At 39.7% G+C, this 27,902-nt stretch overlaps 1 protein-coding gene across 1 annotated transcript; it reads right to left on the bottom strand.

Annotated features, from left to right (window-relative positions):
• Nucleotides 1–27,902, bottom strand: znf644b (zinc finger protein 644b). Its single transcript, XM_056246240.1, has 6 exons — nt 27,683–27,902; nt 6,880–9,629; nt 6,173–6,721; nt 1,724–1,849; nt 1,524–1,629; nt 1–1,443 (listed from the first exon to the last, which is right to left on the bottom strand). The coding sequence occupies exons 2-6, from the start codon at nt 9,611–9,613 to the stop codon at nt 1,230–1,232; spliced, it is 3,729 nt and encodes a 1,242-aa protein (XP_056102215.1). The 5' UTR covers nt 9,614–9,629; nt 27,683–27,902; the 3' UTR covers nt 1–1,229.

Below are 27,902 nucleotides of genomic sequence, written 5' to 3'. Positions count from 1 at the left end.
TTTAAATCACAATTACATTTTAATTGGCTATTAGTGACTTAACAGAGACATAAATACAACGTGTTAACGCTTGCTCGGCTCATTAACACATTGTATACCTTAATTGATCGGTATGTGCTTGCACATTATCATCACCAAGTAATGGTACATAGTTACATGGTAACTATTTGAAGGGCTGACCAAGGCATGGAGGACTATTCCTCCAATTGGTCTTTACCAACAGCTTTATTTACAATCAAATGCAAAGAAATCGTTTACCTCAGAAAGAATGAGTGGTAAAGATTCCCTTTAGTATCCTAAAGTAAAACATGATAATTAGTTGCGTTATTATGCATTTGTGTGACATACCTTACATTGTAGCACCATAAAATGATGATCAAAAATAGCATTTGCAGAGGTTTCAGCAACTTACAACAATAATATAGAACAATGACATTTTTTTGACATTATATAGATAGAACTAATTAATATTGCATTATGACAGTATTGCCCATGATATTACTATTACTAAACAACTAGAAAGCTTTGAAAAATAATCATTGATATATTCATAAAGTTCACAGTTCATTTCTTTGATAATAGCATTGAAAACAAAAATAATAAAAGATTGCGTGTTACATGTTTTATCCGCAATATGATTTTTTGTCCCTAATGTGTTAAATGATGCATAAGAGTAAATATAAGCATTTTAAACCAGAAATAAAGCACTACTGTAGATATATTATAATGTTAATATACTCTCTTAAAAATTGGTTATACATGTGTTTTTGTCAGTGTAAATAAACTTTGCGCAGCAAAATTACAGTAAATAGCATTAAATCAAGTGATCTTGATCATCATAGTGCCATGTTCTAAACAGTGACCTCTGAATTCTATGATTTGGATAGTTTCTACAATCTAGCTGCTGGATTTTAGACTTGCAAGTCACAGCAGCTGAGAACTGCAGTCTGCAGCGAGAGACTGCCTAATGTGCACATCCAAGATCTAAATATAGCCGAACTCTAAATCTATGTTGCAAATAGCATGCCCTTAAGAACAACCGAAGATCGATACAATAAAATCGGGAAATAAAACTAAGAGAAAAATGAATAATATGCAATAGAAGAAAATCTTTCATTTATATTATATTTCTATTCTGTATTCGTATAGAGATGCATATGCAGTATTATATGTTTATGAACATGTGCAGAACAGGTGTACAGTGAGCGTAGCTGGTGTGTAAACGTGGCTTAGGAGACCCCCTCAGGCAGACTGAGAGGAGGGTGTTTATCCAGGAGCAGGCGCTCGGGGGGAGATGGGGAACACAGCTCTTTACACAGCGCTGAAACCTCCACCATACCTGCACCCATGCCGGGGATACTCGTGTGCATAAGATGCCTCTGCAAGTGCTTGATCCAGTCTTCCTGAATTGACTGAGGACCCTGGAAGATCAGATCGCAGAACCTGGGGGAAATAAAGAAAAGATATGAGAGCTGGTTGGAGAGAGTGTGGTGGTGATGAAGTAGAGGAGTGTTGTAAAGTACCTGCAGGTCATTCTGTAGATCACTTCAGAGACGGCGTGTGAACATGAAAACGCCTTCCTTTTTGGCCCAGGCCTTGATCTCGGCCTCTTCTGTTTACAATCATATGCTGTGAAACAAACGATGTAATTATAATCAATGAAAAGCTGAGTGGCCAGATGATTAAATTAGAACAGATTGGAAGAGCAAGTATGAAACCCTACTTGTTCCTTCTAATAAGGCGATTTCCTTCCGTCGCGCATACGCTCGAAGATGATTGGACAGGCTTACAGCGCTGTGGAACGTCGCGTTGCAGTGGATGCAGATCTTCTTATTCGCTGCAAACTTCTCTGGATTACACATAAATAAAAAAGTTTTGAGCTAACGAGTATTTAAATAACAGTTAGATGACCTCATGCTTTTTTTCTGTAGCTGCACTCCACTCATGACTGCTCTATAAATAGCAAAAGCATGGTTATACGGCTACATGAGTGTGTAATTTAGAAAAGGAACACAGCAGCTTGAAGAAAATAAAACTGATTCCCTGAGTGTCATCACCTCCCACTCCATCTGTTTTCGTATAATAAAGATTGTGCTGTGCACTCTGTTTAGGAGGACATGTAGTCGTACTGTATGTTCTCAGCAAGTATCTGCAATCAGTTTGATGGTTTGTTTGTTTGTTTGTTTGTTTTTTAGGGGCAATGATTGAAACTACTCATCTCCTCTCATTGTACTTTCAGATGAAATGTGTCCAGTCAATGCAAATCTACAGCTGTGTGACGTCCCAGCCTAGGCTGTGCGTGTGCGTGTGTGTTTTTAAGTGCCGCTTGGAGGGGACGTGGCCGACACACCTGACACTTGTTGGACGCCGAGTTAAATGTTGCTGAAACAGTTCATGTGGGAGGATTGTTTTGGGTGATCGTCTCCGGCATGGAGTTCGACGGTCTGCGCTATGCTGAGTGTCCTGCCCGGCCCTGACACGTTTCTTTGTTTGTGTTACATTTATATATTTTTTAATTAAAATTATTTTTTAAGGAAATTGACCCATCTGATCTACTTTTTGTTGCAGCCTAAGAGCCGGCTGTTACAAATGGGGGCTCGTCTGTAAATTTATAAAACGAATGTGTTATATATGTGTGTTATGATTTAAAATTAAAATCTGATGTTAACGTTTGCCATAATGCCATTATTGCTTTGACACTGGAAAAATGTAAAGTCCGGTGTTGGCACTTGGCAGGCAAACTGAGGTCGTGAGGTAAAAAGGTAAATTTGGTTGTTCTTACATTATTAGTAGAGACACTGTCCACTTCTGTAAATTTCGCCTATATTGTGATACCTGATGGCATTGACAAAGTACCAGTTAAGATTCTTAGAGATACTGGGGCATCTGATTCGTTCATTTTAGAGTCTCCTTTTTGTATTAATAGGGGGATTAATAAGGGGGATAAGGCTGCAGACTTTGTCCATTCCTTTGCACAGAGTTAACTTAAAATCGGATTTAGTTGAAGGAGAGGTGACCCTTGAAGTGCGTCCATCATCACCTGTGAATGGCGTTTCTTTAATTCTGGGGAATAATTTGACAGGGAGGCGAGTGTGGAGAGAAGTTGTTCCTCCACCTGTAGTTTCGTTTACTCTGTTGAAAGAGCAAACTGATGAATTGGTGCAAGAATTCCCTGAGGTGTTTGTGTCTTTATTGTCTAAATGTGTCCAAACTTGAGGAACCAGATAAGGATTTATTAAGTCCACATGTCATGCAAACAAGAAACTATGCTTCTAACCACAGCTCAAGAGCTGTCGTTCCAACCACACAACTTTGCAATGCTGTTTGCAAATATTCAACATTCTGTCTGCACTATTTTTTAATGGTTGGTCATGTAGATGTCAAAAGGATGCTGTTTTTTCAGCATCTTGTACCATAAGTGCCACATTTTTAAAACACTGTGGAAAGTTAACAAGGTTTCAAAACTGCATCTCCAGACCCCAACATTATGTTCCATTCCATGGCACTCTGTTTTTATGTTTTTGAACACAATAACGTGTCATTTGTGGATGGTTTTTAACTCGTTCATATCAAAAATATGATTTGCATTTAAGTTTATTTCTTGTATTGTTCTGATAATAGGACAATTTTATTATTTTTATTATTATTTATTAATCAATTGTACTAAATCATGTTGAATTGATAGCCCTAATACAAACATATGGAAGATGGAAAAATACCAAAGTCATGGTCTTTTGGTCACTCTGGGTAATAGTAACAAAAGGACATACACAAAACTCCTTTCGAGATGACAGTTTCTTATTGAAATAGCCTACAAACTCCTTCACAGACACTGACAGGTAAAAACAGAGTCACCAGTTCATTACTGAACATGTCAATGTCCAAGTTTGCCATCACTGCTGGCACACTTTTGAGAGACAAAATGTTTTGAAAAGTGCGGTCTGGAACCAAACACCCTCATAATGTTCCTGTACTCCGCCTCATCCTGAAGAAGTTCTGTCAGAATGCAGAGAGGTGACTTGCCAGTGCCCGAAATAGGCTTGCCTTATTTGATTAAGAAAAAATATCACAATTTAAAAGTCACCATTTACAGGTGTATCTATCAAAACTACTCTGAAAATCACAAATGTCCCTTTTTTTCTAACTGGCCTCAGTGAACTTCCTTCAACAGTTCCATCTTCAATCAGAGAGTTCTAGCAAAACATAAAGCAACAGACCTGATTATATGTATCTGGCTGAATCAAATCAAATCAATCAAATCAAATTTACTAATCACTGTTTATCCAATTAAAACGGACAACCTGTGAAAGAAATTTGATTGTGAAACTCCATTAATTAGTTGTTTTTTTATTACTATTAATGAAATGAGAGTTTTATTTGGGTACGCATGAAACAAAGATGTGCAAATACAGCTGATGTGTTTCCAGTACATAAAAGAGAGCTATGCGTTTTACATTTGAATTTCAAAGCCACTTTTGATGACATTCATTCTTTTTGTACCTGCTACAATATTTCAATGAGTGGCAAACTTTTACCCTGCACTCTCAATCTTGTGTTCCCTCTCTCTTTTAATGGAATCAACTGGCAACTTCAAGGTTACAGGAAGAGAACTTTGTCTTAAATATGAGGCGTCTGTCATACATATTTAATATGGAGTGTATGACTGAAATTGGGTTTTAAGGTGCACTGTAAATAATGAAGGCAGTAGAGGTGGAAAAACATATGAGAGCGGCTGTGAAACAAGGCTGTGCAGTCATGCTACACTGTATTGATCATCTCTACCCATGCTTACTGTAATTATCTCAAATCAATGCTATAGCACTTAAACTACTTTATTATTTGCACTTCAAGGGCTATAACTATTAACAAAAGACTAACAACAATAAAAACCCTATGTTGTGGGAATAAAGAATGTTCAATGCTGGATTGTGACCCAGATATCTGAAACCTCACCTGTCTGTCACTCTCAGATTCTTTGATTCAACATCACTCGAAACAAGACAGATCACACGCTCAGCTGTCAGTGAACAGGCAAAAGATTCTTGTCATGGAGGGGTTTTGTTTTTACTAAAATTGCTCAGTATCAATGGTACTTCCAAGCTCTCTTTGTCCATTCACAATGCATGAGAAAACAGAAATTAATGGCCAATTGCAAGCCTAATTATTTTACAACCACTAAAATTGAAGCTAAATGGGCATTTGTAATTAAACATAAGTAAGGTATTGTCTTTTGTTTGCCAAAAGAAAATTGTGACTTTGTGCGCTATATTCAAAGCTTCAGTAATGGTATGATATATTTGTGTGAGGAACAAACAAAAATTGTAAGATGCTATCCAGTGATAATTTTCCCTCAATAAACCCCTAATAGCTGTAACCCAATCAGTTTCAAGGTTTCTTTTTTACATACTCAAATGAATACTTCATTTTCCTTTTGTGTTTAAATATATATATATAACATGATTTTGATTTGGACAAAATGGAAGCTTGTTTCCGCCATAGAATAAAAAATAAAACATGTAATTGTGACTATTTTCTCTTGCAAATTAGAGGAATTGTGTTTTTCTCGCAATTAATACTTTTCTCACGCAATTGCAAGTTTATATCTCACAATTCTAAGAACAAGAAAATCTAAATTGTTTGATAAAAAGTCATAATTATCTTTTTTATATTTATCCAGTGGCAGAAACATGCTTCCATAAAACAGACATGACACTGGGATATTTTCATATTTGGGTGAACTATCACTTTTTATGGAAGTCCAGGTACATATTTGCAGTGGCTTGTTGGTTTGTTTAATGCTATTATCAAATAAATGCAGTATCTCTAAACAAACACGGAAAGCTAATCAACTCAAACATTATGTATCTTAGTTGAGAAAAAAAAAACTTCTGTCACTGATTGAGTGTCTAATTATTAACCTGTTCACCTCTATTTCTCAGAGACACTTACACAAATGTAAGCTTTTGGTGAGAAAACATAATTAGAAATATAATATTTAATCATTAATGGCTGAGGGCCATTTCTTCAAAAGAGAGACTACTAATGTTTTCAAATTTTAAATAAAGACACTTTACTGAACCTTGTTACTGGGGCTTCCCTATGTAAATTAATATTTAATTTGTTTTCTGGATAACAGCAAATTACACGATTGAGTGATTGTGTGGTTCCTAACCTTGGCTCCAGGTAGGATCCAGCTTCACAGATGGTGATCTGGATATACTGCCACTAGTGTAGGAGATGGTCAAAGGAGTACTGGCATCCTCTGAGTGGCCTTCGACCTCCATTTCCTGATCCACTTTCCTATTTCCCAGCAGATCCTCTAAAGTGCTAGATCGGACCTTATTGGTCCTCTTCCTCTCCCTGTTGACCTGGGGACTCCTGATCATAGTCCATTGCCTTTCGTCTGGTGTGCCAGTGGCATGATGGATCTTCATGGGAATGCCAGAGGATGTAAGAAACAGTCCATCACTGCTGGCAAACTTTTGAGAGACAAAAGGTTTTGAAAAGTGCGGTCTGGAACCAAACACCCTCATAATGTTCATGTACTCCGCCTCATCCTGAAGAAGTTCTGTCAGAATGCAGAGAGGTGACTTGCTAGCACCCGAAATAGGCTTGCCAATCCGCTTCAGATGACCCCGCACATGATTGGAGAGGCCGGTCTTAGTGTCAAACCAGCCCAGGCACAGGGGACAGGTGTGCTCGGTTTTAGACTCTGGCTTATCTGCCATGATGAAAGCACATAATTACTTTAAATTAATAAGTTACATGTAGAAATGTTTGTACACATACATAAATATGGGTTATGCATGTGTGATTTTAGCTTGAAAGCATTATCTAAAATCACAATGACTTGAACAAGGAAAGGTGAACAATAATCACCTTTTCTGATTCTGCGATTCACTGAGGGAATTTTTCTGCGTATGCGAGGCTGGCGGTCCTGAGATGCCACTTGCTCAGGTGACACCACGTGACGAGCATCATAACTCAGCCCAACCCTATGCAAGTGTCCTCTCACATGGTTAGACAAGCCCACCCCAGACTCGAACACTGCGGGACAGTAGGGACAGCACTTCCTGCCCACCAAAGACAAAGGGTTGACAATATACTCTGCATAAGGATCGCTTTGCTGATAAACAACATGACCAGGGTCATCCTCACTTATTATACTTTCAACACACTCATCCTTCACTATAAAAGTACAAATATCGTCACTGTCCTCCACTCTACAATTGTCTGGATTAGTATAATTGGCATAGTCCAGAATGTTGTTGTGGAGAGGGATGAAATATTCACTGGAGGTATTGCTATTACACTGATCCGGAGACTCTTTGGTGCAGTCGCTGAAATCCTGAGCACCTTCATTGTCATCTCCCTCTCGTGGTGTAGTAGAGTCCCATTGTGGAGACTCAGGCTCAGATTTTGGAAGACGCACATGAGGAATATTGGCATGGGTGTTGCGATACGGGATTGACATTTTTCTTTTCGACGGTATTTTGTGCCTCAGCGTTTGCAGCGCTAAAGTACTGCCAGTTGAAGGATCTTTGGGATGGCTCTCAGTGCCAGGGTTCAGACAGGCTGCTTTACTCACGATCTCTGTTTTCGTTGTAAGATGTACGTCAAAGCTGGAAAGATATTTTGTCCTCTTTTCGGAGACAGCACTTTCATATTCTTGATTGTCTTCTTCGACGTATGGGAGACCTGTAGTCACGTCTATTTTCTCTGTAGGCAGAGGGGATAATTTGCTTGGCTTGTCACTTCTCAGTGAGAATGGTGACAGCTTGTTTGCAGGGCTGCCAGGGCTCCATTTGATCAGGGAGGAGCTGAAACCGTCACAGGCTTTTTGTGTTTCTTTGCTTCTCACATTAAGGTCAGCTGAGCCATTGGGCCTAAAGGGCAGCTCACCTCTGTCCCTAACAGACCGCTTCTCTGTGCTTTGAATCTTTGGCATCAGTAAAGATGAGTCCTTGGTTTTAGGTTGGTCAAACAAACATTTAATGTGATCATCTACATTGCGGTGTGATTGAGATTCATAATTCTCATAATATGGCTGCCCGTGGATGAGCTCCACATGCTTTCTGAGACTATATCTATTCATACTTCTAAATGTGCAATTTTGACATACAAAAGAGTTGCCAGTCTTGCCACATGTGGTGTGGTGAGCTGTACACTGATGTGCCTCCATTTCAGTTGTTGTCACGTGATCACATTCCTCACAGCTATAAGACAACTTCTCCTTCTCATTAGTTTTGCCATGATGGACGAAAGTTTTGGGGCATTTCGTTCCAAAGACACACTGGGGACACTGAAGACAAGATCTTCTTCCCTCGACATCTATCTTACTGAAACCTTTAATCTCTTCCATCAGCCTCTCCCTCCGCACCTGGTGGATTATAATGTGCTTTTGCAGAGAGGTTATGTCTCGGAATGAACGCCCACACTCTCTACATATAAAGGGTCGGGGAACGTGTTCCTGTCTCACCTTTTTATTCTTATCTAAATGATACATCATATGCCTATGCAAATGCCTCTTCTCCTTGAAATTATCGTTGCACTTTGAACACGGGAAGAAGGAAAGCTCTTCGTCTGTTTTTGTCTCTGTCTTTAACCGTGCCGATTTTTCACCCATGTAGGTGTTTGTTTCTATGTCGCTGCCGCCTTCATCACATCTCTCTTCCTTCTCGCTTGAAATTAGCTTCTTCATGGCAGCTGACTTGTCACAGAATTTCTCCAGGCGCAAGCCAGCATATGCTTTCAAACTTTCCGGCTCTTTCCTGAAGGCATGTTCTTTGTTAATGGACGACTCAAAATCTGAGTCTTCGTCAGATAGGGAATTCTGGGATGCGTAATCAAAGCCATCATAAACCTGTCCTCCAGTGTCAGCCCTCTCCATGGTACGTTTTTTACGCATCCTCTGCCTTTGGTTGGCAGGAGGAGCCCCATCAATCTCCACCTTTGTTCTTACCCCATCACCTGCTACACTGCTTTTCAACAGTATCCGCATGAACTTCTCCTGCAGGCCCCAAGTTAGACCATCACAGTCATCAGAAGAACTCTCTGACAACTCAGAATCAAAGTCCCATAAGCACCCTGTTTTGATTCCCTTTCTAGCCAACAGTCGGCTGATTGGCCTGGTATCCAAGCCTTCCCCCACCAGCACATCTAGGGGGGTCTCACCGTCACTGTTGTTTGATTCAGATGAGGCCCGTGCGGGCTGCACTTTTAGGGCGCACCCTTCTGCTTTCTGCCGGGTGTCTGATTGAAGCTCACTGGGAGGCAGTAACACCTCAGGGCTAGTGTCTGTCCCGGGCAGAGGGGACGCGTCTTTGTTGTGGACGCAGGACTCCTCTGAGGTACAGTGTGAAGCAGCTCCATTAACAAGTGCTCCTGAAGGCAATGAGTCGTTTGTGCTGGGGGCAGCAGGGATGCTACCACAGACAAATGGGTTCGGCTGGACTCCATTTAAAGGGTTTTGGGGACTGTCCAAGGGCAGGGGCTCTGGTGGATCCAAGTTGTTATTGTTGTCATTGGGAGAAGATGTGCTTGTCAACTCTTGAATGTCAGAGGAAGATTCTACCTCTTTGTCTTCCTCTGTGCTCTCTTTTACTGCCGCCATAACGGAGCAAGATGATCTGTAAAAGAGAGACAAGTGATCAGTTTCAAATCTCCATATAACTTGTTTTAGGGGTCAATGACATGTTGGACTGTGTCCTTGATAAAGAAAAGGCCAAGTTCTTAGAAAAGTACTTTTTGTATTCATGTTGGTTTCATGTGGTTTTTAAACTTTTCAAGAAATATTTTGATTTTTTTTTTTTTTTTATAAAGAATAAATATCAAGAATATTCATGAAGAAGGTCCTCTCTATGATATAATTTCTGGTTGCATCTTTTTTTTCCCTGCATATTTCTGTATGTTGTTTGGAGCACATGACCTTGTAGGCTGCACCACATAACTTTTGCTGCTCAAAATGATTTCAAATATTAATAAGCAGCTGAAGGCAGTTTTGTTAAAATATTATAATTCATTATGATATAAGAACAGTCGTTTCAATGATTTTTAATTCAGAAATTAAAAACAATCAACATAAAAGAATTAATTCATGCATTAATGTACGTATCCATGTATTAATTATTTGTTTTATATAAATGCATAGAACCTCAGGAGCATCAAATAATTTAGAGCTTTCTAAAATGAACTAATAGTGGCCTAAAGAAGATGGCCGACTTTTTTTTTGCCACAATCCCAAACACCCACTGTCAACGCTTCTTTTCACAACACACCCCAATGTTAGCCCTGGAAGTCCTGGTGAGGAAGCTTAATTATGTGAATGCACCTCTGGGATCTAACCTTCCTGTTTCTCTCACCAAAGTTCTCAGCCGCCTGCTAAAATTGACCAATTTCCATGGGAACAAAGCACACCACCAATAAGATCATATTATTCTGTCTTATCACTCTCTGATGGTGCCAAAGCACATCCCAGCACGAGACTGTTGTTGCTTCAAACCTGACAAATTGGCACACTGCACAAACATACACAGAGACACACACACACACACACACACTCAGGTAGAAACGCTCCCGTTCATGACTAGCCAGAGAAATATACCTCAGGTGTCATCAGCCAATCTAATTATATTTGATGGTTTTCAGCAGCTCGACACCTGTGGGACAACAGGAGTGTGTTTAAAGGGTGTGTTAAAGGGGCCCAGGCTTGCTGTTGTCCTGCTAGGCCACAGTGTATGCTCTGAGGATTTGACATTCAGCACTAGCTGCTCTCAACAGGAAGCCGCGTTGCTAACGAAGTGTTAAATTCAGTGTTAATGAGTGGCTTCACTGTTACCACCTCCTAGGTAAACCTTCCGAGCTCCATATTCTCTCCATCTGTTGGGGTGTGAGGGGCTTTCGGAGGGAGAACAGACGCTCTGCATTTAAAAACGAACTTCACTGCAAACCCCTAAACAGCAGGGTGGCAAAGCCTCAGAATATGATTTTAGCTTTAAATTTACAGGCCTCATTAGCTTCCAGTTTCCACACTGATCTGTTCTATACATAACAAACAGGGTTCAACTGCAATGCGTCTTTTAAAAATTCATTCGCTTCTATTTACTTCATTTAGTCAATGTTAAAAGGCTGCCTTTGCCTTGCTGGAAGCTATTTACAAGGATTATGAGCTTAAATACATTTACGCTCGGCGCGGAGATCAATCTGAAGCGATTAGCTCTTTTTCTCAATCTCGGTCTAACTCTCTTTCTTCCCTCTTTGAAATATGCTCAGTAATGAACATGTTTGAATTCACAAACAACAATGAATCAGAGGAGGTCCCCCTGTGATCAGACTAAATTAACTGCACAAGTAAAAGAGCACTTAACACTTACACGACACACATATGTCATGTGCTCACTCTCCTCTCTTTCTCTCAGCCCCTATTCTTTCCATCAGCACTTGTTCTAACACTTGAGTTGCACCTCATCTTGAGGTTACTGCTGAAAAAATAAGAGGTGATAATTGCATATTATCATTACATATTATTCTAGAACCCCAGAAGGTAAACTTTTCTTGGATATTTATTAATCATAGGAGAATACAAACTACTTGCTACGTTCCACTTTGGTGTCTTCAACTTTTTTTTCCACCTACTAGACTCATATGTTGATGACAAAAGGCCAAAAGTTGAAAGTTTATGTTCCAAGAATACAATTATATGGTGTACTACAAATGCAGAGAACCATAAACTATGTTCTATAAATATTAGACAGAACTCGCATTAATCTCTATTAAAAAATAACTTCTTGAAGGAGGGTGTAGATATTGCAATTTCCTTTTGTATTTTTTTTCCCTAATGCATGCAAGTGACGAGACAGAAATTAATTACCCAAACACTTCTAACCCTCTCATAATTCCTTTAGACTCTTCCCCTAAAAGAGAGGACTACAACAAAAATCAGAAAGACCAGGTGTGAGAAGTTATTCTGAGCAGTTAACTGTCTATGTGAATCGGCAACATGCCCAACTCCATTTCACTTTATCCATTACGCTCTCTCTCTTTCTTTCTTTTACCTGTCTTTCTTTTCCCCATACCCTTCTTCCTCTATCACAGGAAAAAACACATCTAAACAAAGAAGGAAGGCCAAGGCCCCTCAAGTACAGAGCAGAGAATCTTCCTCGGTTAATGGGAGTTATTGATTTGTTTGACACACTGTGAATTTATGAAGCCGCCTCTCAAGTGTGAGAGACTAACAAAGCACAGCTGTGAGCAAACAAACAGGTAGCTATTCAACCTGACACCTCACAGAGACTGAGGAGAGCCTGTCTTTCTCTTCTTCTCTTGCCATGTTGAGGAAAAGCGTTGACTTCAACTCAAACAGTCTCCTTAACACACAGAGCAGCAGTGACAGGAGGAAACTCTTGCTGGGTTTCACAGCACATGCTACCGCTGACGGGACAAGAGATGTTTTGGGAAGGATTTATTTATTTATCTTTTGCAAGGGAACGCTCATACATATTATATTTTGATTAATAATGAAATAAAGGATTTAAAAATTAAGTTCAGAGGTCTCAGTTAACATGTCTGACTATTTAATGCACATAAATCACAAATTTTAATGTTTAATATGGAACATCTAAAACTTGACCTTTGTTCTAACCTTTCCACATAAACAATGCTGCTGTACTGTCTGAGTTATAGGAAAGCAAATATACATCGGATAGCTGTCATATGTTGCACACAATACAGGTACCATACATTACAACCCTTGAACATTTTTGTGTTTGTTTTTCCCCCCCTCTTTCCCCATCGTTTGGAAAAGAAACTAAGATGCGCAGAGAGTGGCAAGAATCCAATTTCTTTTGAACGCTGTGTGGAAATTGAGAGCTCAGCAATAAATCTGCTTCAATACACAATCTCCACAGAGTGCAGGGGCAGCTACCTTAGCCATCTCTCCCTCTGTGTCTAACAAACCGCTACTTAACCAGGAGCCCAGGCTGCCAACTCTAAGGTATTGGTTGCCACAGCACTGCAAAAGTTGCATTTTCCAGAGGTTGCAATTCATAGCCAAGGTGATGCAACATTGCGACTCTGTTAACTAACCCGGATTAAAAACGGTCCACACAAATTTGGCTCTGGATTTCAAAACAAAAGAACACATCCTTCCTCAACCCAAATTAAAAGAACGCCTTCTCAAAGACTCGATCACACATCTCTCCTCAGTACTCTTTCTTAAAATAGAGCAAGTGAAATGGCTGTTCCTCCTGATGGTAGATTTAGGATCGGGGAGAGGGGAAAGGGGGGTCACTGGGCATGATAAAAGGGGACAGGGAGTGAGTGACAGTTGGGTTAAGACAGAAGTCATGTTCAATAGCAGGTAAGGAACATCAAAAGGCGAGTTCACAGGAAACCTATGCAACCTTATCTAGAAGGAGGATTTTCTGTTGTGTGAAGTAGATTAGTGATGCCAGAGCTGCTGACATGGCCTCATTTGCTGCCCTGTAGTGTTAGAGGAGGATTAAACCATATAAACTTTGAAGCCTTAAACAATACCTTTCAAAATTAGACGGATTAAGGGAGGGATGTCTGATGGGGATTTCCCGCGGCTTTGTCAGTTTAAAACTTCTCTTATTTAAAAAGGGAGCAAGAGAGAGGGAAAAAAGCTGAGCAGGTCTGGGGTTTCAGTTTTAATGAGGGCGCTTTTCTCGTGAGCTGGGCAGTGGGTGCGAAGTAGCGCAGGTCGACAGGCCTTTACACCAGTAGCCTATCTCACATTAAAGAATGATGCAAAGAGTTTGTCACGTAAAGGAGGCGAAAGTTTTCTGGCAGTTGCATCATTCCGCTACTTTTACGCGGCAACACATCTCTTGATGAAAAATAAACATTGATTGTTGCATGTTATCCTGTGTAAAATATGAAAGCAATATGCCATGAGATATACTTCCTCTCAGGTCATGAGTTGCAGGCGCTTTTTTAGCTGTTGTACGGCGTTGATTTTTCTTCATGTGAAATGTGATGATTACTGGAGATCTGATTTAAATATGACGGGGCTGCACGGGCGCGTATCTGCCGCTGTGATCGAGGGCATACTCGCATACATCTGTCTTGCTTGAGTAGTGTGAAAGAATAAAGCTAACTTTGTCACTGCCGCTTTGCTGAAGACACGTGACCAATCAGATGAAAGCATGTCAATGTCAACGCTTGTCTACACGCTGAGGACGGGATCGGGTCTAAGCGAGCAGACATCAATACGCTTAAATTTGGAGAAATGTCAAGCGGCGCAGGTTTCGGGATGAAACAACTCTTATTACCTTTTCTTAAAACGTAATGTGCCGTGCAAGCTATAAGACATGAGCAACATAATAAAAGTGGAAAAGGGCAAATAGTGGCAGAGGATTCCTGTCTAAATCAGGACTAAACTGATGGATGTAAACACATTCACACTGACTTTTGTTTAACCAAAACTTAATCTAAAATAACATTCTGCTAATGAAAAAAAAACGACCCATTCTTAACCGCATAAAGCAAAGCTTGCACTTTGTGGTCCATCTCCCCCTGAACAGGCTCCCTTAGGATATTAAAAAATCATCACATTTTTATCAGTCCCTGCTGCTTGTCAATGGCATCTATTAAAGCTGAATGAGGGGGGCGGAGCTGCATCCAGACTGGTCATTAACACCAGGGCCCCACTCAATCAGAGCAACTCCCAAACATATCAAAGAGGAGGTAGAATGCATGCAGAAGGAGAGGTAGGGGGTGTGCTTGGTAGCCTGAGAGAGAGCCCCATGGAGAGATGTAAATAACCTCCCGAGAGACTCCCGGCGGGCTGTAAAGAAGATGCTAGCTGGGAGACGACGGGAAGCTAATGAGTATAACAGTAAATGTATACAAAAGACAGAAGAAGAGGCCCTCCTTCTTTATTCCAATTAATGTGCTCTTATCAAATATCGGGCACCGGAGCCACTTTACTTAGTGTACCGTCTGGTTGTACTCAATGAAGTCAAAATGCAGCAAACCAAACCAAAAATGAAACAAAATGTGGTGCAAGACGATATCTTAAAAGATTCTATTGAACTATACAAACAAACAAGTGTGGTTTAAACATATGCATTTCAGAACATAGGCCTATGTAAATAAATACCAATTCTGAATTGATTTTTAAATAATCAAAAATATATATTTTTAAAGTATCAAGTTGGAATAAATGTCAAGGTTTAATGCTTATTTTTTTATGGAATCTGTTTGCAAGTGGGACTCAGCATAACAGCTAAATATGACTTTGTCTCACAGATTTAATCTGCACAATTTGAAATTCAAATTGCTTCCCTTTCGCCACAGAAAGGTGTAAAGGGATCATATTTACTTAAATTCAATAAAACGAAGACTCCAATAAATCAATTAATAATAATAATAATAACAATATTTCAGACACTAGCTGGTAGGGGTGTAACGATACCCTCATGTCACGATTTGATATCACGATACTGAACTCACGATACAAATGTTATTGCGATACTCCAAGACATAAGATAAAAGGTTAACAAAAAAAAATACTGTTTATTAAAATGCTAAATTTGGTATTACATCTGGGGCTGCATGAGTGCTGCTGATACTGGGGAGCTGCGCTTCATTGAGGGAAACATGGATTCCAACATGTACTGTGACATTCTGAAGCAGAACATGATGCCCTCCCTCCAGAAACTGTGCCGAACGGCATGATAACGACCCCAAACACACCACCAAGATGACAACAGCCTGGCTGAGGAAGCTGAAGGTGAAGGTGAAGGTGATGAAGTGGCCAAGTATGTCTCCAGACCTGAACCCCGTTGAGCACCTGTGGGGCATCTTCAAGCGGAAGGTGGAGAAGTGCCATGTGTATAACATCCAGCAGCTCCGTGATGTCATTATGGAGGAGTGGAAGAGGAACCCAGCAACAACCTGTGCATCTCTGGTGAATTCCATGCCCAGGAGGATTAAGGCAGTGCTAGATAACAATGGTGCTCACACAAAATATTGACACTTTGGACACAGTTTTGACATATTCACTTAGGGTGTACTCACTTTTTTTGCCAGCTATTTCGACAATAATGGCTGTATGTTGAGTTATTTTCAGAGGACAGTATACAAGCAGCACATTGACTACTCTAAAATCTATCCAAGTTTCATGTCTATAGTATTTTCCCTTGAGAAGATATACAAAAATGTTTGATGAAATGTGAGGGGTGAACTCACTTTTGTGAGATACTGTATATTTAAATTAATGTAGGCCACTTTTTACTGGAAACATAAGACATTTGGCATTATCAGGACCCACAAATAACCCCCCATTGGATTATCATACATTATATTCAACACTATAGTAGTTTAATGTAGTACTGACACCAGAAACACCCAAAATAATTTCTCACACAGTAATTTTCATTTTGGGTGAACTATACACAATACAATTATGTCACTATCCACGATACATATTGTTGCATTTTTGTATTGTGATATATTGTGATACAATATATTGTTACACTCCTACTAGCTGGCTCTATCAGTATTTCCTACTGGTCACTACCCCTAATGACCAACAGATGGCTCTGGCCATTGGTCCAGACATTTCTATAACATTAGTCCACACATTTCTATATAACATGAAATATACGTATAGCCTATATAAAAAAGAGACAAATAAATTAAGAAAAAAGAAAAAAGGAAAGAGGAAAAAAGTTGGGGGGAAAAAACTAAAAAACTAAATATTTTAAAAAAGGTTGTGTTTATGTGTTTGAGGACAAAAGTAAAAGACTTTTCCTTTCAAGCATGATTTTTTAGTTTTCAAATATTTCACGATTTGTATATATATAAAACAATAGGATTTTCTGATTTTACGGCCTTACTCAAAATGTGGTTGTACAAATTAAGTTTTAGAACCTGCTTGTGATCAACACATCAATAAGCAGAATATCACTATATGTGATGACTGCACAGGAAAACCATTCACACACTCTCATCTAGTCTCTTAATACCACATGTAATTCAGTGATCTCTTCCTGACAGAAATGCTCTATAATCACACATCACCCTGCAACCTCTTTTCAAAGCTCTAAAATATCACATCCAACTCCAGGAATAATTGGAAAATTTAATGAGATTGGTGAACCACAACCTTGAAGGATTTCGCAAGAAAAAAGGTTTGGGGGGCTTGACAGTTAATTCTCAGGCAAACTTTTGCCTTTACCCTTTCAATCAATAGAAACAGTGGATTTAATTTTGGTTAATTGGTGCTCAGTAAGAGACACCCTTCAGCGTCGATAGAACATTCTTACGGCCTTGGTCCTATTGATTCTGGAATCTCTTGTAGGCGCTTACAAACACGTCTGTTCCGACGGACTGTGTTCCTCTGCGGTAATTTTTTTTTTTTTTTATACGAGAACTTGCGATAGACACAATTTCACTCAAGCATGTTCAATTGACCTATTATCATGCAGTACAAAAAAAACCAAGCAACACTGTCATTTTCCATGTATTTGTCAGCTGTTCATAAGACTAAGTATAAGCACTGTCAAATTGTTACCAACATTTCATACTGATACAACTAGGATTATTTAAAACAGACTATGACTGGCAGAGCAGTAACTGCACCTTCAGAGAGATGCATTCATATGTTTAACTGTAACCAAATTTAGCACCCCACAGAGCATTAGTGATCAAATCCTGGCCCCTAGTGGTGAAGTCATCAGTGTGAGATCAGGAGCCCGAGGCAGATGCAGTCTGTAGCATTTGGTGAGCTGAAAGATTTTACATGTGTAACTTCCCTCATAAAGTCTTTAATAGGAAGAGGTGTTCTCATTTGCTTATCCAGAGTGTGGATAACTGACTGCTGGGACACCCATGCCATAACTGTTTTAAAGTTGTGAGAATTGCGCTTAGAGAGAGGCAAGCTCTCAACTTGGAACGAGACTAACCGGTGACAATCGCATCTGTCAAATAATTTTGGCACACATCCCAAGACAAACTTCAGAGACAAAGCTATCTTTTGAATGCAGAACGCAGACAGGTTAACATTTTTCGCACTATCATCTCGATTCTGTTGGATCATTGTCCAATTACACAAAATTATTTTGGCAGTTTCGCTCACACAACATTATACCCAGATTCCCCTTTTTTTGGCCTTTTTCTGGAGGGCTGCTAGAGGAAGATGAAGGTTGCCAGGTTTACAGGCTGACGGGAAGTATGCCTCTGACAAGCGTAACTGACAGCTCTGATTTAATTTGACTGGTGATCACACCCAGCTATAGTATCAGAGCAGTTCACACATCTGTGCCTCAGCTCAAGGTGTTGAGACATGCCACCAAATATCTGGAACATTACACACACCCCTGGTGCTGTGTACAGACAGCCAGAGCGCTGTCACTCCAGCTTTCCAGCAACATTAGGGAAGACACAAATCTTACATTCACCGTTTCCATCCTAATTCTGTCAGTAATTTCATCTTTTTTAATGACATTTCAAACAACATTCATCATTGCAATTAACTTTAATACAGAGGAAAACTTAAAATACACTAAATGATTATGTAAATAAATTAATACATACAGTATCTCATGAAAGTGAGTACACCCTGCACATTTAAGCAAACATTTTAGTATATCTTCTCAAGGGACAATACTATAAAAAATGAAACTTGGATATATCTTAGAGTAGTCAATGTGCTGCTTGTATAATAGCAGTACATATGTACTGTCCTCTGAAAATAACTCCACATAAAGCCATTATTGTCGAAATAGCTGGCAACAAAAGTGAGTACACCCTAAGTGATAATAGCTGTACGTCGTTTAACCATGCAAAGCCACATGTCCTATTCATCATGTTCATGTTTCTGTCTGCTTGACAGGACCATACAAACTCTCTAGGGATTTGAGAATTAGAATTGTTGCTCTCCAAAAAGTTGACCTAGGCTATAAGAAGATTGGTAACACACTGAAACTGAGTGCAGTACAGGCCAGGGTCATACAGAGGTTTTCAAAGATGGGTTCCACTTGGAACAGGCCTCGCAAGGGTCAATCAAAGAAGTTGAGTCCTTGTGCTGTGCGTCAGGTGCAGAAGCTGGCTTCAAAAAACAGACGCATGAGTGCTGCCAGCATTGCTTTAGAGGTTGCAGAAGCGGAAGGTCAGCTTGTCAGTGCTCAGACCGTACGCTACACACTGCAACAAGTCGGTTTGCATGGCCGTCGTCCCAGAAGGAAGCCTCTTCTGAAGCTGGCTCACAAGAAAGCCTGCAAACAGTTTGCTGAAAGCAACCTGTCCAAGAGCATGAATTACTGGAACCATGTCCTGTGGTCTGATGAGACTAAGATAAACTTGTGTGGCTCAGATGGTGTCCAGCATGTGTGGCGATGCCCTGGTGAAGAGTACCAAGAAAATTGTGTCTATTGGGAAGTAGTTATACCCTGTGTGAGCAAAGTCAGTAAGTTTTAGTCAAAATGACCCGAACACAACATAAGGGATCCCTACCAGTCTTTTTCAAAACATTGTCACCCTGTGGCTCCCTGTAAACCCACCTGCAACATGAACTTATAGACACACAGACAATTATTATTATAAGTATTAGACGTGTCATATTAAGAGGTTAAAAAGATTATGCGTGAGAAAGCACAAGAGACAACATTACTAAAGCATGAGCCGTAAAAAAATAAGCTACAACAGCTTACAACAGTGGTAGAAGTAGATATTTGATCAAAAATAGTATTACAATTTAAAGTAACTTTTCTATCTATCTATCCATCTATCTATCAGATCACCAAAACTCAGCCCCTTAATCCTTAAGGTCAACATCTCATTTAAGTAGTAGAGCACATTACATTGTAATATACTAATGAGTCTGGTGGCTGTAATGCAACATGACATCATGACTTTGCGTAAACATACACGCCACTTTCAATTCAAGTGGCGTGTTATCTATACGCATTTTGAAATATCCGCGTGTATGTCCACGCCGAAATCTTTTGCGTGTATGTCTACGCCATTAAATGTCCGAGTGATTCCGCGTGTATGTCTACGCCGTTAAATGTCCGAGCGAAACGAAGCAAAATCTATATCTACATCTGTGGAGCGATATTTCTTTTCCTAGGATGGTAGGAGAAGACTCATAAATGGTATTAACCCCAGTGACGGGTAGGTTTAGGGACGGGGTTGGGGTAGGTCATATATTTCTATATGCATAATACAGTAATATAACGTTAAGTCAAAGGCGTTGATAAACACGCTGAAAAGCGATTATGCGTGTTGATAGCACGCCAAAAATGGAAATACGAATTGGCGTGTCATACATACGCCATTTCATGAGATCAGTCTGCTGTAATGAGAGGTCATGCTGGAGGTTAAATGATATGGAATGAGCAGCTTATAGTCATAGCATAACATAAATAGGCCTCTCTCTCTCTCTCTCTCTTTCTTGGCCTCTTCCACTAATAGATTTATGCAGGTCTCCATGTTCTGGCTAGATCAACAGCTTACTGAAATATCTCTCCGGCCCAGCTGCAGTAGTGCTGGCTTGCTAATTCAGGCCAGTGTACTTCCATTAAAACATTCCCCTGTGTCTTCATTTAGAACACTGTGAACTGGGAGCCAAGCAAAAACAGGCAAGATGGGGCCGATTTTTTGCATTCTGCACATTCCACAAATGCGTCTCAGTGCAAATATTTGACCTTGCTGAGTGACACATAATCACTTTGTGTGAAATGAAGTATTTCATTTACTTATTCATGCTATGTAATCTATCTTTACAGGATTTAATTATGAATTTGTAAGAGAGTGGGTTGCAGATTGCATCAGCCTGAGCCCTGCTCCTGGTCTTGACCTTCTTCAATTAGCTTTGGTAATCAGATCTTTTTCCTCTTAAATCTCTGTTAAGACTGCTGTTTACATTATATTAAGGTTACTACTATTAAATACGGATGGACTTAGATAGGACTCTGTCATGAACTGAATTAACTGGAAGTTTTTCTCAAGTAAAAAAACAACAACAGGGCTTTCAGGGGTATTAGTGTGCATTATAATATTCTATAGCTCTCTGGTGTTCTTGATACTGGTTGGTCAATCTCAAGATTCAGTATACTGAAATATTTCCAAGGGATCGCTGTCTTAGCATCAATTTATAATTGATCGCTCATCTGGGAATATATTGCTCATTCAGACATCCACAGACTCTACAAGTAAATTAAAACCAAAACTCAAATCAATATTTAAGCAGCTGTACATTGAAACAGCCATTACAGCTTACTTATCAAAAACCAAGTACAGAAAAAAAACTTTCTTTTCTTTTAATTGTTGTTTAAATTATAAATAGTAAAGAGATTATTCTAATGGGGAAATGACCATTAAATCTGCTTAAATCTGAGAAACTAAAATTGTAATGGTGCTTCACCTTAATGATAATAACTAAAACATCTGCCATCCGCTTTATTTGTAAACACCAATAAAACAAATAAGTAATTATCCTTGTGTTTCCTGGGCCCCTTTATCCAGTGTCTATGGTAACAAAGCATTAATATCTGTGTAAAAATAGCTTCATTGTGAACATATGCTTAGATAATTTAGAATGAGAAAACAGAGAGTTGCAAAGAACTAATGATCAATAATAAGGGTATTTAGATCTTATTTAAAAAAAAACTAGAAGACAATTATGCAACTCAATACAAGGGTCAGTCACACATTTGCAATAACAGTCCACCGAAACACCAACAAAGCAACAACCTGGGTCATACTTCAAAGCACTTCAAAGTCTAGTTTCAGTCCTCTATTCTAATTGGTCAAGCAGAATTCAAAGTGTGCTGATATATTTACAGAAGTTGGAGAATGAAACTGAAACACTGGCCAGTATATTGTTGAAGGTTTGACGCATATATATATATATATATATATATACACACATACACATGGCCTGGTGGCCAATCTTCACTGATTTTACATTCCACCAGTAACAGCAGAGTGTGAAGGTTGAATTAGCAGAGCAATGCACAGTTGTACATAAAATATTGCAATTCACCCAATATAATTGGAGACATATTGCTCAAAAGAGCACAGATTGCTGGTGCACATCTCACTGGCTCATCTATGACCAGGACAGCAAGTCTTTGTGGTGTTTCGAGAGCTATGGTATCCAGGGTAATGTCAGCATTCCACCACGAAGTATGAACCAACAGGAGTAACAGGAAGCTGTGAGGAATGTCCGGGTACTAGCCTGGATTGTATCCAAAAAACATAAAACCACAGCTTCCCAAATCACTGCAGAATTAAATGTGCACCTCAACTCTCCTGTTTCCACCAAAACTGTTTGTCAGTTTTATCATGACATTCCCAACTATATCATAACATTCCCAACTCCAACTGTGCTTGATGGGTGTATCACTGCCAAGGACTACTGAACCATTTTGGAGGACCATCTGGAAACATTGTACCCTGAAGGGTGTGCCCTGTGTTAGCATGATAATGCACCAATACACAAAGAAAGACTGGTGACAGAATGGTTTGATGAACATGAAAGTGAAGTTGGCCATCTCCCATGGCCTGCACAGTCACCATATCTAAATATTGTTGAGCCACTTTGGGGTATTTTGGAGGAGAAAGTTAGACAACTTTTTCCTCCACCAGCATCATGTAGTGACCTGGCTACTGCTCTGGAAGAGGAATGGCTCAAAATCCCTCTGGCCACTGGCAGGACTTGTATCTATCATTCCCAAGACACATTTATGCTGTATTGGCCACAAAGGAATGCCCTACAACATAAACAATTACTGTCATCTAAAACCAGTTTCATTATCCAACCAGTCTATATAGTATAACAGCACAAGAATATTTCACTCCGCTTATCTGTGTTCACTGCTTTCAATTCAAGAGCAAATGAATTGATATTATTTACTTATTGATTTTACTTTTTGACATTTCTTAATAACATAAACATCACATTTACAGTCATGTGGATGAATAACAGCCGTGCTGATGATATACAAACCAATAGCACTCTTTGACATGATATTATTTAATCTATTCAGTTTATTTATTTTTATTAAATAAATAATCAAAGGTGAAATTGTATGTGTAGGTAGAGAGTCTCTGAGTTACAGCTGACAAGTCACACAGCTTTATGGCTCGCAAGTCTAGAATTGCGAGTAACTGACTAGAGAGCAAATGAAAACACTGAAACTTTATGTAGTTAGCAAAGAGCTAGGGCAGAAAAAAGTCGGCATAAAACATAAGTTGTGATAGTCTTTTTCTTCCCCATTGTGACATACACTATATTGACAAAAGATTTGGGACATCTGCCTTTACATGCACATGAATTTTAATAACATCAAATTCTTATTCTGTAGGGTTTAATATGGAGTTGACCCACCCTTTGCAACTATAACAGCTTCACCTCTTCTGGGAAGGCTTTCCACAAGTTTAGGAGTGTGTTTATGGGAATTTTGTACCATTTTTCTAGAAGCACATTTGTGAGGTCAGACAATGATGTTGGACGAGAAGATCTGGCTTGCAGTCTCCACTCTAATTCATCCCAAAGGTGTTCTATCAGGTGGAGGTCAGGACTCTGTGCAGGCCAGTCATGTTCCTCCACACCAAACTCGCTCATCCACGTCTTTATGGACCTTGCTTTGTGCACTGGTGCGCAGTCATGTTGGAACAGGAAGGGGTCATCCCCAACCTGTTCCCACACAGTTGGGAGCATGAAATTGTCCAAAATGTCTTGGTATGCTGAAGCATTAAGAGTTCCTTTCACTTGAACTAAGGGGCCAAGCCCTACCCCTGAAAAACAACCCCACACCATAATCCCCCTCCAACAAACTTTACACTTGGCACAATGCAGTCAGGCAAGTACCGTTCTCCTGGCGACCACCAAACTCAGACTCGTCCATCGGATTGCCAGACAGAGAACCGTGATTAGTCACTCCAGAGAACACATCTCCACTGCTCTAGAGTCCAGTGGCGTTGTGCTTTACACCACTGCATCCGAAGCTTTGCATTGCGCTTGGATGCAGGTGCTCGGCCATGGAATCCCATTCCATGAAGCTCTCTACGCACTGTTCTTGAGCTAATCTGAAGGCCACACGAAGTTTGAAGGTCTGTAGCTATTGTCTCCGCAGAAAGTTGCATGTGTTGACCCTGCTCTGTGATTTTACTACCACTCCGTGGCTGAGTTGGTGTTGTTCCCAATTGCTTCCACTTTGTTAGTATACCACTAACAGTTGACCGTGTAATATTTAGTAGTGAGTAAATTTCATGAATGGACTTATTGCACAGGTGGCAACCTATCACGGTACCACACTTGAATTCACTGAGCTCCTGAGAGCGACCCATTCTTTCACCAATGTTTGTAGAAGCAGTCTGCATGCCTAGGTGCTTGATTTTATACAACTGTGGCCATTAAAAAAGTAATCGGAACACCTGAATCATTTTACTGACTCGGCTCTTTTGAATCTTGTTCATCAAAATTAACAAATCTTTTTTCCAAGTAATTTTGTTCATTTTGTTCATTTTAGCAGAATAAAATTTTAATTTTACGTTAGACAAATTCTACTTAATGTTGATCACATTTCTACAGTGTTGGGGAAAGTTACTTTTAAAAGTAATGCATTACAATATTGCGTTACTCCCTAAAAAAGTAACTAATTGCGTTAGTAACTTTTAATGGAATGCAATGCGTTGCACTACTTTTGCATTACTTTTTCTCACCTGGGTGAGCTTGCTTTTTAGTTTTTTTTTAATAACAGCAAAACATTTTTTCCATTTTTGGCAAATGTAAAGACACATTCACATCAAAAGTGAAATGAATAAGCCTCAGGCTGAAAGAAATGCAAAATCAATGCCTGTATAGTAGAGGGCGCAGTTAAAAAAAAATTGTTTTGTTCTGCCATTCTGGATTGCAGAAGAATAGGATGCAGGAGATGAAAGTTCAACACGCTTACTTCAGCATTAAAATGTTTAAAAAATGAAACTCAAATGTGATGTTTATGTAAAGTCATTTTTGCTTATTAGTATGGTTGAAGTGGATCATCGAAGGTCAGCATCAAAGATACTGGCTAATAAAGTGAGATTAAATAGCCTATATAAAGTATATTTGTGTAATTTAATATATTGAATTATTGCTGGTTTGCGTAATATTCTAAGATTACCTTTCACTGTTTTTATTAATGTTGAGTAAAGCTGAATCTGTGAGATGAGTAAATGCCTGCTCACATTTATTCTAAAACTACAATAACCATCATGTTCCCACAGCACACACAACACCTCTGCACTTACTCACGATTTCTCTCAACATGGGGACAGGAGAGCTGTCAGTCAATAAATGGAAAAACAAAGTAACTTGAATTACTTATTTGAAAAAGTAACTCAGACGTTATGTTGTAAATTTAAAAGTAATGAGTTACTTTACTAGTTACTTGAAAAAAGTAATATCCCCAATACTGCATTTCGAATAAGAAAAAAAACTATAATGCAGCCAAGGCCAAATTATGGGAAACAGAAACGATTAATTCATTGCTTAGATGGTCAGTCAGTTAGTTTATCTCACCTCCCGATCGGAGTCATTCGTTGTTTTGTCACATCACATCCACGGTCCGGAGCTTTGCATCCTGTACCAGAAACAGAATTGCTTACTTCACCTCTCGATTCTTCGTGTACGAGATGTTCATTCTTTTGTCACGTAACTGTATGTTGTTATTATAAATATATATATATATATATATTTGCTTTATCAAAGTGTTTTTTCCACATCATACGGATAAAATTTAAAGCATTACAAATTCTTTATTAGGCTACCACATTCAATGTTATGGAAAAGAACCGTCATGACAGTAATTAAAAAAATTATAAATTGTAAGAAATAAAAAAGCAAAATTTGGGACCAGAAACACATCACGTAACTGTACGAGTTGAAAAACTAATTTCTGTATCCAATACGCCGTCACGTCACGTGACAAAAGAACAAACGACTCAGAAGAGTCAGATCCGAAGACTCAGGAGGTTAACTAATCATTTATCTTTCTGGTACAGACAGCATAGCCTCTATGGGGCTGTCACGGGATGAACGAACGACTCGGACCCGAACCCAAAGACCTGAGAGGTGAACTAATCATTTATGTTTCCTGTACAGAACCTATAGGATGTTGCGCATGCGCGGTCGACACAAAATGAATGAATCACTCATAATGAGTCATATTAAATTTTCATTCAAAATGAACGAATCGTTCATAATCGCCCCATTGCTACCGCCCTTGCGCCAGTGAACACGTCATCAGAGAAGAGATGTTGTTGAAAGTGGGAGGGTAAGTTAGCCTGGGAAAACCCAGACAACTTCCGGCAAATTTAGATTTGCTCTGAAAGTTAGTCTGGCAAAGAGCTCATTCAAGCTCATTTCCAATCCGCCGAAATCGCGGCACCAATCAGAAACGTTGGGGCGGGCTTTACACGATGACGACAGCGCTGGGATTTTGAAGCAGATTTTGTAGCCTACATTACAAAGGTGGATGCCGCCGTCGAACATCACTCGTTCGAATCAGCTATCGCGTCTGTTTTAAGCGATTTGAACGTTTCCTTTTTGTTAAAAACCGAGCAAAGAACAACACTCGGAGATCTGTCTGCCGCTCTGCATACGTCATCTCCTTCATCGCTCTGATTGGTTTTAGGTCTATCCGCGACGTCCGTTGGTGACGCCCCTCTGGAAATTATTTGACTATGACGCTTTGCCAGACCATAACTCAGTTACAACTGGTTTTAACCAGGCTAAGGGTAAGTTATTTTGATAAAAGATTACGAGGGGGCACATGAATTAAAAAATAACAATAATGATGTGCACATACTGTATGATTTATAATAAAACTCCAATAGGCCTATTGCATAAAAAAATCGATTTGTGACTTTAAAGCAGGATTTTACTTCGGCACAAAAAGTTGTCATGCAGCAAAACAGACTTTGTACATCAGCAAGTCTAGAACTAATGGAGGTAAAGCAGAATTTATCATAATGATGTCTACGCCATACAGTAGGCCACACAAATATCAGTCCATTTGAAAAGACTAGGCCTATAAAATGTGCGTTTACAGCTATTAAAAGTTCAGGGGACATGCAAGAATCTTTCATAATAGGGCCTATTTTTAAGTACCATTCAAAATGATCGACTGTGGTTTTCAAGAGAAAGCAATAGGCTGGCGGCATGGTTGTTTGCCGCGGTGCGCAAACGCGTAGCGAACAGATTCCCTCCAATCAAGGTCGCGCCGAGCGCCTTCATGAAGAGCGTCTAAACACGTCTGCGCTCTTCAAGTGTCAAACCCGCGACTAGAGGCCGCGACACAAACTCCCCGCTGACACGGAAAAACGGCTCGTCTCATCCAGTGACTGACACCGCTTTGGATCGATTTTGACACCCACCTTGTAAAAGTGTGTATAAAGTGTTTTTCAGGGGGGAAACGAGAACGCTCAGATGGCAGAAAGGCGTCCAACTTTCCCCCAAATGCAATACCATTCAGAGCAATTGCGTGACAGCGGAGGGGTGAAATGTTAGCTTGCAAGATCCGTGACTGGCACGGTGTTGACATACCTGATGCCCGTCTATAAGCTCTCGTGCCCATGCAAGGACTCACTGTACCGATCGCGCACTCATCTCTCAACACGGTTAAACACACATCCGGCAAGGGAAGACGTTTGTAAGTTTTAAACCTACCTTTCCAGAGAATGACACTATAACATGGGACAAGTTTGTCATGGTACTTGATTACACTCCTTTTTTTCGTCCTCCATCTGTTACAATGTCGCCATTTTGCCTAAAATTCTGCAGGTTGAACTAAAACTGCAGGAGGGATGTTCGGTCTGTGCGTACACAAATCACACCATATACGAAGAACAAAATAACTGTTTACGCTCTTTAAAAGAGAAAGTGAAAA

Source organism: Rhinichthys klamathensis, unplaced genomic scaffold (genome assembly GCF_029890125.1).
Source record: "Rhinichthys klamathensis goyatoka isolate OS25496 unplaced genomic scaffold, OSU_Roscu_1.1 h1tg000036l_1, whole genome shotgun sequence".
NCBI lineage: Eukaryota > Metazoa > Chordata > Actinopteri > Cypriniformes > Leuciscidae > Rhinichthys > Rhinichthys klamathensis.
Note: the sequence above shows the minus strand (reverse complement) of the source record. Positions and strands in the feature narration are given on the sequence as shown.